The following is an 18,262-nucleotide window of genomic DNA, read 5'->3' as shown; positions in this document are numbered from 1 at the left end:
ACAAGAATATTCGAGTCTCAAGTATACAAATGTGTAATTCCCACCACTGGCTCACGAGGTGAACACTACTGCATGCTCAATTACACATGTAGATTGTGAGTACCATTGTTATTTTAAAGTGTTGGCTTACTTGTAATCAGGGAGAGAATAAAAAGGCGGCAGAGTTTACATTGAGGGGAACATGTGCGATTGACAAGTATACAAAACAAGGCTGTTCATGCTGCCAGTGCTCCAGCTACCTGTAAGGGCCATAGTAACTACGTGGTTGAGAACCCCTAATCTACAAATCTCGGTTTAAGATGCCACTGGCCATGTGGTGTGCGATTACAGCGCTCGACTAACAATTGTAAATTTGTGAGTTCAAATCCTGGCTCACTCAGCCTGTCATCGCTCCAGAATTGATCAAATAAGTGCCACATAATGAGAGTGATCCTCTCATTAAGCCTGGTCCTGCTGTGGAAAATTAGAAATGTGGGATTTGTACAACCAGCTCTGGAATGTCAGTAGATATGAGTGCTGTCCCATTGCTTACTTCAGCATAGCAGACACTTTCCTTTTCTGAAGCTTTATTTATATTTTCTCACTGAAATACATTTGCCAATGCTCAGCATCACCTTTAAATTAAGTACTTTTAAATGTAACCACAATCTAATTCGCACATTTGCATCTTCTGCACCAAGCTGGGTGGGAATACCAAATGTTTCCGAGAGCTCGGCTTGTGTGGTGATGCACTGCAGGTCACGTGTTCAAGGGCGGAAACCAGTAGCCAGACATCCTGATGTGCAATAACACGTACAGAGCTTTTTCCACCCTTAAATATGACTCAGTCCATTCTTTAAAAGTAACAAGGTTACACAATTAGCCTGGCATCATTAATATTCCAAACCCAATTAAAGATGTTTGTTTGAGGATGAAAAGGGTTATGTCCAGTGAGAAAGGGGATTTTTTTCTCTTTTTCTTAGATGCTATTTGTAACTGGATGTTGTAAGGCAAAAGTCAATGACAGATCAGAGCCCATTCATCCACTCATTCCAGGCAAGCAGTGACATCGCATTCTTAACAAAGGGTCACGTAGAGGTCCTCTCGTTGAATCTTGCTTCATCACTCCTTGAATTGAGGCTTGGGGGCTTGGACAAGTGGCGAGATGAGGGCAAAGAGGGCTTAAGGAGTCGTGCATACCAATCGTGGGTCCTCCAAAGAAAACAATGTTCGCTAGTTCAACGGTGAAATGTCAAAGTTCACAACTAATACTTATACATATGGAGGTGTGTCTGCTCAAAGTTCTACCCTTTAATGGGTACTGGGCTGTTCCAGCCAGTATGTTCAGCTTGCTCCTTTGTCAAGCCAGCAATGCCTGGCAAATGTTTTACTTAGTTTAAGGGTTAAGTAGTATGTTGGTTTGATTATAATATACGGTGATGCCTTGCCACCCCACGACCCAATGGTATTTGTTACAGTCAAACACCGTATTTTCCTTCACGTTGTCCTGGGATGACTGCAGTTGGATGCGCAGCAACCGCATTATCTTCTTCCGCATTATCCCGCTCATAGGTGTCTTTTCATGTGCAAGGCAAGGTGGTCTGACCTGGAGAAAGACCTGCAATGATCACAGCTTGCATTAGAATCTTGGATTGTGGGGATGAGAATGCATTTTGCTGTGTGCACCACCATAACCACAACCTTAATAATGTGTGAATAACAGATACAAATTGGTGAACAAATATATATGGGTTATTTCCATTGTAATGAACGTAAGCACAATCAGTGCTGTTAAACGAAGCTGTAAATATATTTGTATAATATAATCACTATACTTGCAGTCTTTTTTGGAAAGACTGGTTCCCATGAAGTGAAAAATGGATCTCACCTTCTCACGCATCAAATTAGAGCATATATATATATACACACAGAATATTGATAATACTGGTTGCTAACATTCATCATCCATATTTCATTACAATACTTACCCAGAAAAACACCACCGAGACTGAAAATTACATGCATGGTTCAAAATGAAAACTCTTACAGACACCACCATGCTGCCCTGCAAATAGGTCATTCAGAGTTTTACGATCTCTGCGTGATCCATAAACTCAAAGTTGCTGTGTAATAGGAATGTGGCACTATAATCGTTTTATTCAGCAGAGCTCCGGCCTGTGCTTTCACAGATACCATTTAAAAAGTAACTTTGTTTATATAAAGTGTTTCCTAAATGCTGGACAAATTTCTTTATTTCCTGGGAAGACTGTTAGAATGTTCACAGACTTTGACCTTCAATAATGCACAACATAAATGTCATGAATGTGGCATACTTTAATTAAAAAATTATATCTAAGCTTATTTACATCCCATTTGCATTATTGAATTGCATCTCGTCTGAAATAAAATTCACGTTATGCACAATTGAAGGTCAGAAGCTGTATTCCTGCATAATCATCTATTTTAATGCAAAATGCAGCCAATATGTTGTTTTCTTTTGTTAACCTTATCCTTATCGGCAGTGAGTGTGGTGCCAACCACAGAAACATGTCTGCAGGCCTCACTGGGCTTATCGGGCACTACATTTATGAAATACAGGGAAAAGGTTAGCGTCGGATTCCTGGAGAGAACATTATGCATGTAGTGCATATTAAATGATAGATAGAGCAATGCAGAAAGCTTTCATTCATTGATAGTACCAACAGAATGTAGTTTGGTCGAGGTGCCCTTTGCATTAATATTAAAGCCTCCCTGCTCTATCGAGCGCTGGGCAGCACTCATCCACCATCAGTGGCCCTGTGCGAGCGGTGGAAAGTACCACACATTACATTCATGAATTAAGTGGAAGCCATTTTTAGGCGCGAGTGGGATGATGATGATATAAGTTGACCCCCAACTGCAATTTTAACTTACAACTGTCCGTTTGCGAGCCAAGCAGTCTAAACAAAGCACTTCCTGGCCAGATGCTGCTCTGAAAGTCTCTCATGTGAAAGGGGTACATTGCATTTTTATGAATTCCCGTTTCCGCGGGTGCACTGGCGACCTGGTATACACCACGTTGAGCCTTGACCACCATGTGAATTCAAACCATTCACGTTACCAATGGAACCTTCACATTCTTACATGTGTATAATGTGGCAGAGTTGGCGACTTGACAATGTCATTCACAAAGAATAAAGGTACATGTTTACATGCATGTAGCGATCAATCCATGTGCACTTGCCTGTCGCAGTGTGCGCACTTGAAAGGCTTCGCTCCTGTATGCTTGCGGTAGTGTCGTGTGAGCTCATCACTCCGCGCAAAGCGCCACTCGCACCCTTCCCAAGAGCACTTGTACGGCTTCTCTCCTGCTGCCACAAATGCCGTCCGACGAGACGTGGAGAAGAGGCAACGGCAAAGAGTGCGGTCAGTTCAAGTGGCCATGGTGATCAACACATAACCCAGTCCACACAGTGATTATTATCGAGTTGCGTGCTCATCTATTGTTGAGCAACAGCAGTTCAATGAAGGAGTATTTTTGTTTAAACCAGTTGCTGGAGATTACTATGATGTCAACTGCAGTTTGATACTTATCAGAAGATGTACGGTGGTGAAGCACACATATAAACTGATGTTCAGAAAGTGGGGTTGTTGTATCACACATGTTTCATTGCGTTTTGAGACTCCAAACTTGATCATCTGCGAGGTGGCCAACAGATGGCAGCGCAGGAAGTTCATTCCTGATTGTTCTGTGCAGTTTGTGGTCATCATCCACCTTGTAACAGTGCTTTTTTCAGGGTAATACAATTTCCTCTGAAATGTAATAATACTAAAGAAATTTTTTAAAGGAATGAATAGCCCACACATCGAAATGCAAGGCCATCACCTGATAGTGTTAGAACTCAATGAGGCTTTCCTGGATATGCAAAATGTCTTATTATACATAACGGCCACCATTAACGATGGTCCCCGCATTACAATCGGTTAAGAGTCACTGGCTCAAACGGGGTACACTTTGCATGAGATTGGCTCTGCGTGGCTCTGTTCATATTGCTACTTGTGGATCAGGTTTAACATTTAGAAACATTAAATGAAACACATATTTTACAGAGTGCTATTGTGAAGTTATTGGGGTGAGTGCTAAACGATGAAACAATACGGAACAACCCTTATGGCGCTGATAACTGTTAATACTGCAATGGCGTAAATTGTAACATAAATTATGAGATCACTGTTACTCCATAGTGCGAGTTTGGCCAACTACACCCATGATAATGGCCGTGACAGCCAGCACAAAATATATTTTCACTCCTGGTCGACAAGAGGTAATTTATTCCAATGGAACTCTGTTACATTCATCATGCAACATAGATGCAATCATACATCCCCATCATCCATCATTTATAAGTAGTGATTTTTTTTCTCCCTCCTCCTTGTACAGTCTACATGCTATTGATTCCATTATGAGTAAAATTTCCAACCGCGTGTATGCATTCACCGCTGTTGAGTGCACCAGCTTGCATTACAGACTTACGATTACGCCCACTAATCCAGTGCTCGATCATTTTGTAAATAACGCTATCGATGTTTCCAATGCAGGGGACCTCAAAGGAGGGGGGGGGGTCTGTGGACCTTCAGGGACCAAAATGCATCAATAGCGGGGTCCAAGAATGTAAAGGAAGGCTCTCATTACATGCACACACCAACGCAATCAACACATATCCAGCTGCAACCTGTTGATGCTTTTTTTTGTTACTTCTGCCTCATTGGGCTGCAAAATGTACTAATATAGCACTAGTTGTAAGGGTATTGATGCCAAAAGTAAAGTCACATGTTTATTGACTCAAACATGTAATTGAGCAGTACTCATCTTTATTGGTGGTCTCCAGGCTAGTGGTGGAAATTTCACATTCTAATGGTGGGGGTCTGTCTATCAACGTGAATACCACTCTTGGCTTCCCACAAAGTAGTACTGATATTCTGGGCCCCTGAAAGGATGATAGACGTATTTGTCCGGAATTTCAAATAGTGACCCTTCCAACTGAGTGCCAAGTGCTGTGCCAAAAGCCCCTCTTGCTCAGAGTGCACAACCAATGCTAAGAATTCTTAAAATGACTCATTTTGCTAAAACTTTATTCACTATGTAGAAGGGAAAAACAATCAACACAACACGATTTTATTGACAGATCTAGAAGCTGTTCATAAAGTATCCATGAGTCATTTAATAAACACGCTTATAAGAGTGCTGTGCTCACACTGATCTGTACACTGCACACCTTTCTTTTAATGTCGTTTTAAATCACTATTTTACACGATGGCCAAAGTGCAAATACAGATGCAGGCACTAAGGAGTTCAACCCAGTTCATAATACCACCATGCCTGTAGTGGATGGAAAGCGGATTAGCTTGGACAATGCAAGAACAAATTATATTTCTGTCATTGTGCAACTTATCCCTTTAAGAACTGATTGGCTGTAAGGCGTCAGAGCAAAACGGTTTCCCTGCCAAAATGAGCACTGGAGCAGTGCTTTTCTATATTTGTGGCCCTGAGCTAGTGGTGCAAATTCCACGTTTCCAAGCCAGTCTCTAGGATGAACACTGCTGAGGTCCTACAAAGTGTAACTCATTTTTGTCAATCCCAGAAGAATGATGGGCTGAGTCGATGCATGATGAGAATTTCAACTTTCCAATTGTGAGCTGAATGCTGTAATCACAGCACACCTGCCTGGATTATCATTCCTCATGTGTAGACAAAATACCTATACCAATAACTCAGAGGTCTTAGGCACTAAAAGGTCATTATGAATCCATGCAAGGCTCCCAGATTAAATTACACCGTTACTGACTGCACTGCACAATGATAATAAATTGAATAGCGAATGACATAAAACCATCCAGTGTACTTTATAAAGATTGACCTATCGTGTTAGAAAAGCATAGTATGATTTATTCCTAAAGCCAAAATGATGTAAGTGACATTGCTTTGGTCAAAGAAAAGCTTGCCTCTGCAAAACACAAATAGTAAATAATGAAACAAAGAAGCATGTGATATAAGGTAGGTGTCAAATGTGTGTCAAGTAGCTCCACCATGACTGTAAAAACAAAGAAGAAGGTGGTAGAGTAGAATAAAAAATGATTGGCATCGCAGTGTTTCATATTTTTATTTATCACTCTGATGAGTGGTTGCGCCTCAAGTGGTTGCAGGAATAATGTGAATCTTACGTATATACAAATTGAAAACACTAACTCTTACACTATGCGATGCAGGTTTATCGAGCTTAAGAATCGATATGAATTTATAAATTAATGTATTGTTCCGCCACTAGTGGTTGCAAAATGATAATGAGCACTCCTGATTCTATATTGAAATGTGCGTTTCAACCAACATTGACTAAACTAGGTTCTCAATCAAGAGTAATGGCTTCAACCTGGTCACCAATGACTGCAAAAACCCAACATATTCCACTTCTGTGAATTAGAGATTTTGGTTTTCAGGGTTACATACAGATGCATACATTTGTGGGACACAAAAGCAAAGTTAAAATTATTATACGATAGTTTTGCGTCGTTCCCCGACACGACGTTCAAGTAGCAGCACAATCAGAAACCGATGTTGGATAAACCAATGCACCAGACAGATAAACTGAATGCAATGATTTGAGTGCAGATGGATGTGTCAGGTGATCGTGCAGTGTGCAACATCCGCTCACTCACCTGTGTGTGTGCGCTGGTGGGCCTTCAGGTGGGAGCTTTTGGTGTAAACTTTCCGACAGCCACTGAAGGGACAGTGGTGAATCCTCTTCTTTCCATCGGGCGAGCCTTCCGGGTCCACTAATTTGCCAGTCACAGTCATCGCTTTTACCTGCAACTTATCTGTGTGGCTGTCGTGCAGTGAGATGTGCAGCTGAGACTGCTGCTGAAGGTGGAGGTGGAGCTGGAGGTGGTGCTGTTGCTGATGGTGGAGGGCGGCCGTCTCAGCCAAGTCAATCTCGGCACATGCCTCTGCCCGTTCGTCTAGTCCAAGGTTGAGTTCGGTCAGGTCCGAGTGCTCGGGCGACGATGGCGGCGTGAGGCTTCCACTCGCCTCGCTCAGCCGCTCCTCGGCACCAGGTGACGGCACCGAGTCCCAGGATCCGCTGCTTCCCGCGGGGCTCGCACTGCCATGCGCCGTGAGGCACGGGTCTCTGCCGTCCGTGAACGATGACGCCGCAGCTGTAGCTGGAATGGTGACGGAGAGGCAATGGTGGTGGCGGCCGCACCGCCGAGGTCCTGCTGCAGCGGAGCTGTGATGGGTGTCGCTGTGACGAGAGCAGACTCGCTCTGCTCGGAGCAGGCGGCGATAAATCTCTGCCAGGGACTCTTCTCGGCATCACTGCTGCTCGCCGGGCACCGGCCTCCCATGCAGGGCTCCGTCTGCAGGTACCGCTCCATTTCCAGGCAGATCTGGGCCATTCAAAACAAGGTAAGGGGAGTTTGATGATTAAGACGAGGGGATATATAATGTTTGGTTAACTGAACATGCCACTTTCAATCAGATTCCGAGAGGTGTTTGTTTAAACATTACAAACCTCTGTTTTGTGTGCCACACAGTTATGATCTGGCTGGGTAGAGCTATGGCAGATGTTTATGAAAGTAAAAGTATCTGAGGCATCAATAGGAAGAATATGACTGCGTTGGTGTCGTAGCCCAAATATGAATATAGGCTAACGCTAGTTATAACATTCGACTGACATTTAAAAAAACGTGAAAATCCCACTACTGTCTTAGGGCCACTGGTGAATATTGGGCACAGCCGATCTTTAGCACAGAGACATGTGACTCTTTTTTTTTATCCCTGTTGAATGAATTGAAAACAGTCTCGGTTTGCGTTAAAAAACGCGACTGAAAAACACTTGTCAATGGAATCTATATTTGAAGCTTTCCTGACTGCAATGATTCATACTCTTAGTTATTTCGGTAAAGTCACGTAGGTGACTTTACCGAAAGAACTAAGAGTATACTTGTCAATGGAATCAATGTTATTTTATTTCAGCAGCTGTTTGTTTATTATGACCCAATATCCAGTGACAGCAAATAATTATATTATAGTTAAAGCTGTTAGGGCCCAAAGGATCACACAGGAATGAAGGCTCGAGCAGACACGAGAGATGGTGATAATTGAAAAGGGGCTAATCTTTGTCTGAAACACTTACATTTGAAAAACATCACGCTAAAATTAAAGGATACGTTTTGTTAATTCATGGTCGTGCAGTACAGTATTGGCACTCATGTGTTACATGCAGTAGGTTACTGGAATCAGATTACTAGAGACAGGTACTCTTAAAGCGTTACTATCACCATGTTTTTTATGCCGTCAAATTACAGGCAGCCTGTTCTTATGAATTCCATTTACAAATTGTAGAATGACTTTTAAAAAATACATTAAAATAATCATGTAAGCAGCTTGAGTTAATATAAGCCAAGCAATGGGCAAATATTCTAGAGCAAGCTATGAAGCCGACAACGTAGAACACCGTTCTGTGTTGTTATTTCCAAGGTTAACGTGAATAATTTAATCTTAAATACATTAACCTATTTTGCTTTGAAATACTAAACATGGGATTACACTGTGTAAGAAAAATCTTTTTTTGTTCCTGGGTAGTAAGTGTTATTTGCTAATTGTTTATTCCTCAAAAGTACAGAAAATGGCTATTATTCCCCACAAACTTTGCTTTTGTGACCAGGACAACGATATTTAGAAATTGACCTATTTTCAATGAGAAAACGTGTGCATTTGTGTCTTTCCTTCACATAAAGTCCTGGTCACAAAAGCAAAGTTTGTGGGGAATAATAGCCATTTTCGTACTTTTGAGGTGTAAGTAATTAGAAAATAACACTTAGTACCCAGGAACAAAAATAGTGTTACAAATTGTTATCAAGCACATGATGAGTCACGTCATCCCCCATAGTTTAATATTCACAATTGTGATAGTTCAATCTAAAATGATTTTGTTTCATTCATCTGTCTCATTGCGTACAATTCCTTTCATCAGCCTAAAAGCAACAATTACTTGTAAGTTACATAAATTGTTTAGACTTAATTAAGTGCACAATACGTCAGTTTAAGAATCTCTGTGAGTCAGTGAATAATTATATTCCTTCTGTTATTTCTAAATCCTCAAATAATCAGTAACCAACAATGATTATATTTTAAACTTAACCCATCCAACACTGTACAATGAGCATAGCAGATGCATCTAAGATAGCTGAGAAACCGATTAGTATTTGTCAAAAATCCCAAATAACTTTTTGTTTTTAAGTCCATTGTGTTTTGGAAAATAAAGCCAGATGTTTTTGCGTACTCGTGTGGAATTTGATCATTAATGACACAGTTTTCCAAAGAATAATTAATTAACTACCTGGTTTAACATTTCCGCTGAGCTGTGCGTGATTGTGGCATCTTCAATTGCTTCATTTCCCACCGGTTGTTTAAAGAGAGCTCCGAGGTTAGAGTGGAGTAAATCGGGGGGCAGTCTCTATAAAAGTCTTCAGGACAGTACAGGACTTGAAGTGATTTTCTTTGTAAACTAAGTGGGCTGAGGTCTTCCCTCATACTTCCTCTCGTGGAACTTCTCGGATGCTGGGTTTTATATAAACATTCTAAAATTGCTTCGCTCTTGAAATGCCATTCCTCCTCATGGCCAAGATCCAATTATGAAGAGCCAGGGAGAATGGGAAAAGAATATAAGGAATTTTAGCAGTGTGCATAATATTCTGCATTAGCAAGTTTGATGCTGGATTTTTTTTAATTAGATATTTTTTGTGTTTCTTTACATGCCATTTCGCTTAAATTTGTAGTAACGTGATATACTGTTGTTGGGTTGTTATATTGTTTAAGTTTGTGTCTCGGTGCTCAAACAAGCATGGGGGCAGTGCTCATCTCCGTTGCTGGTCCTGAGGTAGAGATGAAACTTTAAATTCATATGGTGGGGAAGAGTCTCTTCAAATAATAATTACTTTCATCAGGGATCTATGGAGATATTGGCCCTGGTTTTAAATCATGGGTTAACCCAGCTCATCATTCCCTTGGAGGTTAATAAATAAACCACTAATTTTACTTTGTAAGTCAGCAGGAGTTGCTCTCTGGACAGAATGGCACTTGCTATTTGGATGCAGAATTAAGAAATTTCCCAATGCGATCATTAAACCTAAGTACTGCTCCAAAGCTCGTTTGACATGACAGACACCTTTAGTTTTTTTTAATTCATAAAAGTATTGTTTAAAAAAGATGCACAATTCAGTCCACGTCATGTAAACTGTTGAAAATCAATTAAAGCAGCACACTGTTGCAATGAAAATCAGTGCAAAGACACTGCAAGGATACACGTTGATGTAAAAAACAAATAACACGCACATAAAAAAAACCGCAGGACTGGAATGTATCCCAGAAGTGAATCAGTTGGGACATGTTATTCCACAACTTTGTGAAAATTCGCATTCAACTGTGATGATAATGGAAGTGGTGGGAGGCGTCAATGTTGTTAAACACACACGCGCGCACGCACCCACACACGAACACCGACACCCACGCATGCCCCCCCCGTCCCCTCCCCTAAACGAAACCTCATTGGCGCATACGCGCGGATTACCATATAAGGCAAAGCGCGTGAATTTGGCTTGGACCCAACCCACTTTTCAATCACGCACACCCCGCACAAAACGACCAATGGGGGCAAAGGAACGATGCCCCTCCCCTTACCCACCACCATCTCTTAGCTGCATCCAATCAGGTGGTGACAAAGCACACATTCAAGCAAGACGGAAAAGCACACGCATTGATCAGAGAGAAATAACAAGGGATAGTGGTCCCAATTGTATGACCGTTGTGTAACACCTCACACTCACACCTCCCCCTCCCAGGCTCTCACCTGGTTAAGAAATTCATAAATTATTTATTCTATTTACACTATATAACAATGATGGATGTTTGTTACTGTTGCTGTTGTATGATTTGCATTTGGAGATATATCCACTGCTAGATAATAGCACATTTGATTAGCTACGCACAGTGAAAAATAAGTTCAACATTCATATATAGACTATATTACGATAAATTTCGATTTAAAGCTTTCGTGACCGCAGGGATTCATCTTCTTGGTTCTTTCGGTAAAGTCACGTAGAAGGGAAGTAATAAAATAATAAAAATAAAACATAAAACAATTCTCACGACGTTTCGGCCACAACGCAAGCAGCTGTCCTCAGGTGAAAACCAGGTCTGTCGAGGCGACAGCGTCTGTTTCATCAGACTCTGTCGCCTCGACAGACCTGGTTTTCGATAATTCACTATATTTAGATTAACCTATTTATGGAGCAATTTTCGTACCTGTTTCCATTTCTTAATTTGCGCATTGGTATCCCACATGGCTTGCATTTGGTACCCCTTGCAGGTGACAGTCTCAACAGGCTCTCACCTGTTTTAAATAAAGGAACCAAACTGAACACTCATGCGTGGTGTCGATCCACTATTATGGGTGTTATATGTATATCATAAGTTATATCAGTATGTATTCATGTGTGAAGCAAAATATACAGCAGACCATTTTTCTCCGAGCGCAATGACAGCATGTCCCTGCATTATAACAATGTATCTGTTTTTATGAGATCAGGGCAAGGCTGCAGGAAACAACTTAAAAGAAAATTCCATTAAGTTTCTTATCTAAATTAATGAAAATTAAGGGCATTTTAAGGTTGCTTAAGTTGTCTTATGCAACCCAGCACAGAGTGGTACTCATAACTACGTGATATAAATCAGCAGAGAAAACTGAACCCGTGTGTGGGTCACGATTAAGTGCAAGTACGTAAGCCACTGCACCACCAAACACACACGTAAGTGCCCTACATGATGCTAATGTATTATACTGTGCAACCATTATAAAAGTTGATGATGCTTGTATGGAAGATATGGGGGAGGGGTTGTCAGTGAGCAATCCTCCCTTCACTCATATTTGTATCTTCCCATGCCATGAGCGGGAAGCCTCGGGACATCCCGGCGCAGATGCATAGTTGGCATTCCTGAGTGAGCAGAGGGTCACTGGAGGCGTGCGTGGGCTCTTCTGTCTGCACCGCTTGCTGGGAGCAGCACAAGTGCAGGGACCGCTGGGACAACACCAGCTGAGCTGGCCCCACCAGCTGACGAGTCTTTATTTTAAATCTCAGCTGTGTAAGATCCTTTAGCAACTTGAAATCGTGGAAGAGCTTTTGAGAATGTAGGGCATGTGTTTTATTCGTTATTAGTACATAATTTAAACAATGTGTCTCCCTACTCAAATGGCAATGGGGTGGCGCTCAACCCTGAGCCAGAAGTGGAAATTCCACATTCCAATGACGGGGCTCAGCATGTCACAATGGGTCTCATTTTACTAACTTTGGAGGAATGGTGGCTTGTGTTGAATAAGAACAGGAACGTAAACATATGTATTGCGCATTTCCATGTAGAGATACTGCAGAACAATTCAGTATCTGTGTTGTGTTCTTTGTGACAAGAAGTTATGCATTGAGCAATGTGCAAATGTGTTTTAAAGGAGCCTTGCACATATCCGCTGATGTCCAGGAAGCACACCTCATCCGAGAAGGAACTAAAAACGTAATATTATGCAGCAATCAGTTTGACATGCAGCAAACCAAGAGAATAAGGAAGAGCTTGGATAACCAGACTAACGCAGGCATGCTGGTCCTAACACAAGTCGCATAATTGATGGTAACTTGCACCAGGATGAAATGCTGAACCATTATGGGGTTTGAACTCCAACTATAAAGGGACTATGATGTTACTCAGACAAGTGCAACAGCCAGTCTCAGAACATGGGATGCTAAGTTTTAACTTGGAATGCTGTAGTAATATATATACACAAAAAATAGGCCAGTACAGATTTTTTTACTTGATATAGCAAGCGATTGGAAGTGAAGACCAGTATGGGATTTAACTCAAGACATTTCTGAGATTCGGATTGAAGAGTATGTGTTATGTCAAACAGAATATTTTGGGTCCAACTTAAAAATGACGAACATATAAAAGTCTAACCAAGTCTATTGTTTACTTTCTTGGTTTGTGAGGTTTTTGTTTTTACATTGCTATGTGATCCAATTTCATTCACTGTGTCTCTGTCCCTTCGAGTGGTAATGTGGCTATAGTGCTCAACTCACAATCGTAGGTTTGTAATTTAAAATCCTAGTCATTGATTGGCCGAGCCTGTAGTTCCTCTGAAATAATTGCTCTATGGAGAGACTGGCTGCTGCCATGGGAATGTAGAATTTGCACAACTATCTCAGGAGGACCAACAGACATGAGCACCACCCAACACTTATTTGAGGAAAACAGATCCTTTCACTCTTTCAGCACATCAGCCGCCTCATCGCAAGCTTCGATGTTAAGCACCACTCATATGTCGACGACACTATTCTGTTCACCGCCATCAATTCTACCAATGTGTCTGGATTAGAGAGGCTCTCAGATTGCACCACTGCCTTGAAGCAGTGGTTCTCTGCACAGAACCTTGCCCTTAATTAGTCAAAGTCAGTGGCCATCATGTTAGGTACCAGGCAACGTCTCAACTCATCAGTGCTCCCAACACACATACACATCTTTGGTCCCAGCATCAGGTTCACCGATCTCTTCAGCTACCTCGGTGTCATCCTAGATTCAACTTTATCCTTCGACCATCAAACCAATCATATCATCAGTTCATGTAACTTTCACCTGAAGGCCCTCAGACACCTACATCCTCTCATCTCCACTGAAACTTCCAACACATTGGCATGTTGCATAGTTAGTTATCAGTCCTAGTCTGGTCCTCCTCTGGCAACCTAAAAAACTTCAAAGACTACAAAACAACCAGGCACGCGTCGTCATTGGCCGCACTCATCCCGTCTCGACTCACTTGCCTCTCTCCATGCCCTCCACTGGCTACCCATTGCCAGCAGGGTCACATACAAGATCGCCTGCCTCTGCCCCATGCCTTCACACCTGCCTGCCCCCCGTACCTCTCTCCATTATTGACGACTTGCAGCACAGCACCCGGCAGATGCCTTCACAGTGTGACTCACGACCTCATCTTAATACCAATATCCAGGATGGTCACGTCTATTCGCTGCTTCTCGGTGGCTGCCCCTACAGTCTGGAACGCAATCACTCTGCACATTCGCAGCATAGCCTCAATCGTCTCCTTCAAGAGATACTTAAAAACTCACCTCTACAACCATGCTTTCGAGTGACTCTGAGCTCGGCTCCGCGCCTCTGAGTTGCGGCCATTACGTCCGCAAATTTGTGGCGCGTTATAAATTGCATTATTATAGCGCTTCATCATGCCTACGCACTATTGAATACGCTGATGTTTGAATAAACTGTAAATGAATGAAGTGGCCTTTTTCCAAGAGCATAACGAAGCCAAGAGGCTGTTGTTTTGTGCAGCAAGCGGAAGGTGTGCACAAGCCACAGTTTCTGTGACCCACAATATTAAGGAGAGCACACACATACGCACGACCTTCCCTTTCCTGTCTTTCTTATATTAGGTTGTCCAAACTACACTTCCACAGTAATAACAGCAGGAGTGCTTGTAACGTCATGTGACGTGTGTGTGCCTACTGAAATCCCAGATCACACTAAAACACACAATGTGCCAATGTCCACTGCTGCTGTTGCTGCACACAATACTGTATATAGTCTGCTTCCTCAAAGAGTCATGTGGAGCAGTGCTCACCCTAATTGGTAGCTCAGGGCTACATATTGGGATGAGAAACCAGTCACATTTACATGTTGTAGATGAGACACAACTGAGATACAAATGAACATATATATTGGGGACATATATCCTCTTCCATTTCATGATATATCTAGTAAAACACATGCTATTGTTTTTACTTATATGATCAGGAGGTGCCCATTGATTGTCCTATCTCTCTTCCAAGTCTTGTCATGATTGTAGAATACACTATGAACCATCAATATCCTTTATTTTGCCAGATGAAAATCGAGTGATGTTCACTATCCATTTAGACTTATGTCGTTTGTAAAAAAATATCTGATCCAAGGCCGGAGACATGGAGTCAACATTGGGGGGGACCAAATCTTCCAGGGAGTCTGGGGGTCCCCCTCCAGAAAAAAAAAATCTAAATTTGAAAATGAACTTCCTACCATTTCCTGCCTAAAATATAAAATAATTCACTAACACATAGGGTGGACTTTTTATTTATTTTTTACAATAATGTATAAGTGTATTGTATTACATTGCTGTTTTTTTTATTTTTTACCTTTTCTTGTTTCATTGTATGTAATGGCAGAGATTAGGGATTCATAAAGTACAACCATAACCACAATCATATAAACAGAAATCTATTTTATAACAATATATTGGGGGGGACATTTTGAGCATATTTGAATATATAATTATGGCCTTGATCTGATCAACCTATTTTTAAGCAGGGGAGAGCCCACTAGTGTTCACTGTACATTTTGTAAGGGATGACTACCATTGACTAAAATCATTTTTTGGTACTGGTATTCAAAATTGCAAAACTTGAATGAAATAAATCAACAGGACTTATTTTTTGTCAATTGACAGCACCATACCATTTATTAAACCAAACCTGTTGCCAAATAATATCACGTTTTCAAAGGGATATCTATATACCTGTTGCATTTACAATATTATAAGAGGTGTGTAGTTTTACATATTTGTCTACGGATTGCCATATTATACCATATTGCATTTCACCAAGTGAAAACCCAATGATACAGTGAAACTAAAGCATCTGGAATATTGTACTGGTGATTGCAACCGCTTTTAAACATCTGTGCAAAACAAGACTTCTGTATAATAGGCTTCAAAATAAACAGTGGCTGTTAACAAAACATGTTATTGCACACACAGACCTTTTGATGTTTACATGAGCTAAAGTCAGCGAACGTATACACATATACACATAAATAATTTTAAACCAAACCCCCAAGTGATGTCTGGATATTAATAGGTGAAACTTGAAATTTAGTTCTCATTGAGATACATATTTCTACGTGAATATTAGCCACGATAGTTGTGGAAAACGGCTGGAATTACTAGTGTCGTGTAGACTGTATACAATAAGACAATACAATAAATAGTATAAACACCTGTTGTATTTGCATACACCAACCCATACTGTCATGCTGTATTGCAATGTCCCTGTACAGCACACAGCACAACATTCTAGATATTGAGGACCCTTTCCATACCTCTTCAATTAGTTCATTTAAATCCCAATACCGGTTGCACAATTTAGAGTTCAGTCTGTATGGGATATAGTATTGCCCCCTCGCACGCAATGATTTTCCCCGGGTCCTCCGGCTTCCTCCCACATTTTTGACCACTCATTAATTGGCTGAAAATTCCTTAATATTTCGAGGACTCGAGAACTTCGGAAATTGGCTGTGGTTCCTCGTCCCGTCTCTGAGTGCGTGAATCATGTGCGGCTGAGGTGCGTTGCAAGTAAAAACCATTATTGTTACAAGTACAATCATTATTATTGTTGTAAGTAGTTACGGATCACTTTCGCTTAATTTCCAAAGCAACCATTATTATTTCGTATTGGGTGTATTGCAACAATTCAAGGTGTCCACATTCCACATTGTATACAATTTGAAGCGTCCAAATTAATTGCAATGACATTACAGTTGTGTTTGTATAAAATGCAGCATTTTATATGCACAGACATAACACGACCTTGCAGGCGCAGAAATACGGCCAAATTATAAATTGCACAAACACGTTAATTCACAATTCTTAAAATGTATATTCAGCACAACACATAAGCACAATGAAATTAACAGTCTAGATACGTGACATTGTAAATGGTATACATAACTGTCCAGTGTATAGTATGTTTGCAATTAAATCGTATTAAGACTACACAGTATAATGAAATGTAAACTGAAAATTGGACATCCACAGTACCCTGCTGATTGAATAGATGGTGCAATGTCATGTGGAATACACAATTTGAAATATTAAAAAACGTCAAGAAATTGAATATTGCTCATGGTATGGTGTTGTGCTATCGTGCAATGCTAGTAATAATTGTACCAACTTTAGTGTGCACTTCTCATTTTCATCCCATGCAAAAACACGCATGAGCACATCGTACATACCGTTATACATAGACAAATAGTAACATATATGTAGTTTACACACAGTCATATAGATTGTACAGTACTTATATATGAAAAAAAATTCCTCAATTCAGTCTGATGTTAGCACCCACTAATGCACACGCCCATTCTTTAATGCACCTTTTAATACACGCATGCACAAATCGCACACGTGTATACACTCACACACATGTGAGCTCTCCTCCTCACCTGTTGCCAGGTCTCCTCCAGGGATGGCATTGCAGAGAAGTAGCCCGTGTCGTGCACTATCTGCAGCTCCTGGAAGATGCTGTAGCTGGGCAGCACGTCCATGGCTCTCCTTCCTTCTTCTCTGGCTCTACAGGTACAAGTATATCCAGGCCCTTCGCAGGTGTGGCGGTGTCACTTCTCAGTAGGAATGCTCCTACGTCCACACCTGTCTATTGCAGCAGAACAAGCCCAGGGGGGGGGGGCAATGACTGCAGAACCTGCGCACGCAAAACTAAACCTATTTCGCTCCTGCTAATCATGCAAATGCATTGAAGCAACACTGCAATTGAAAAAACACGCTGCTCCGCAAGGCCAACCTCGCGCATAAATCGCTGTCATGTAACAACGGTAAGGATGCTGTGTGTTGCTGTTGTTGTTGTTGTTTATGTAGCTCTTACTGCTGCACAAACACCGCTGTTTGTTAACACGCTGCAATGAGCGCACGTTCCATCCCAAACACGCGCTCGCTCCTTATATATAGGCTGGCACGCACGAGCGTCGTGACGTCATGCCGCGCGTGCTCCGGGGGGGGGGCGGGGGAGTCTGATGAGGCGGGGTGGGGTTAAGTGCAATCGTACCTCGCCTCGATTAGCCAATAGGGCGACGTCGCCTGTACGAATTCGACCAATCAACGCGAGGGCTTCGGTTGAGGTGCGCGCTACGATTGGTCGGCGTCGTGGTTGGGGGCGTGGCTCGTCGCGCCTTGTTTGGAAGAAACGAAGGAGGAAGGGCGGGGCGAGGGGCGGGGCGAGGGGCGGGGGAGAGAGAGGGCGGGGGGGGCTCGCGCTATTTCGGGCGCGCTATAAAAGGCGGAGAGCGCGGCGAGCTCGCGGGCAGAGCGTTGAGTGCAAGCGAGATGATGTTAGCTGTGTCGCCTGTGTTATTATTAGTGTGATG

At 41.9% G+C, this 18,262-nt stretch overlaps 1 protein-coding gene across 1 annotated transcript; it reads right to left on the bottom strand.

The window, feature by feature from the left end:
* Window positions 1-1,545: 1,545 nt before the first annotated feature.
* Window positions 1,546-17,428, bottom strand: LOC121851884 (Krueppel-like factor 7). The gene is made up of 4 exons (XM_042345963.1): window positions 17,327-17,428; window positions 7,332-7,401; window positions 3,203-3,329; window positions 1,546-1,597 (listed from the first exon to the last, which is right to left on the bottom strand). Exons 1-4 carry the CDS (start codon window positions 17,426-17,428, stop codon window positions 1,546-1,548), a joined length of 351 nt encoding a protein of 116 aa, XP_042201897.1.
* Window positions 17,429-18,262: the final 834 nt, after the last annotated feature.

This window comes from Callorhinchus milii, unplaced genomic scaffold (assembly GCF_018977255.1).
Source record: "Callorhinchus milii isolate IMCB2004 unplaced genomic scaffold, IMCB_Cmil_1.0 Scaffold181, whole genome shotgun sequence".
Classification (NCBI taxonomy): domain Eukaryota; kingdom Metazoa; phylum Chordata; class Chondrichthyes; order Chimaeriformes; family Callorhinchidae; genus Callorhinchus; species Callorhinchus milii.
This window is presented reverse-complemented; position numbering and strand designations above follow the sequence as displayed.

Bases quoted from the DNA above. Each gene is read 5' to 3' on its own strand.
- LOC121851884 (XM_042345963.1), bottom strand. From the start codon at position 17,428: ATGGACGTGCTGCCCAGCTACAGCATCTTCCAGGAGCTGCAGATAGTG. The intron at 3,330-7,331 runs GTGATGCCGAGA...CATTTGTGGCAG, and splicing joins CCGGTGCCCGGCGAGCAGCA to CAGGAGAGAAGCCGTACAAG. The intron at 1,598-3,202 runs GCAAGTGCACAT...TGATCATTGCAG, and splicing joins AAGTGCGCACACTGCGACAG to GTCTTTCTCCAGGTCAGACC.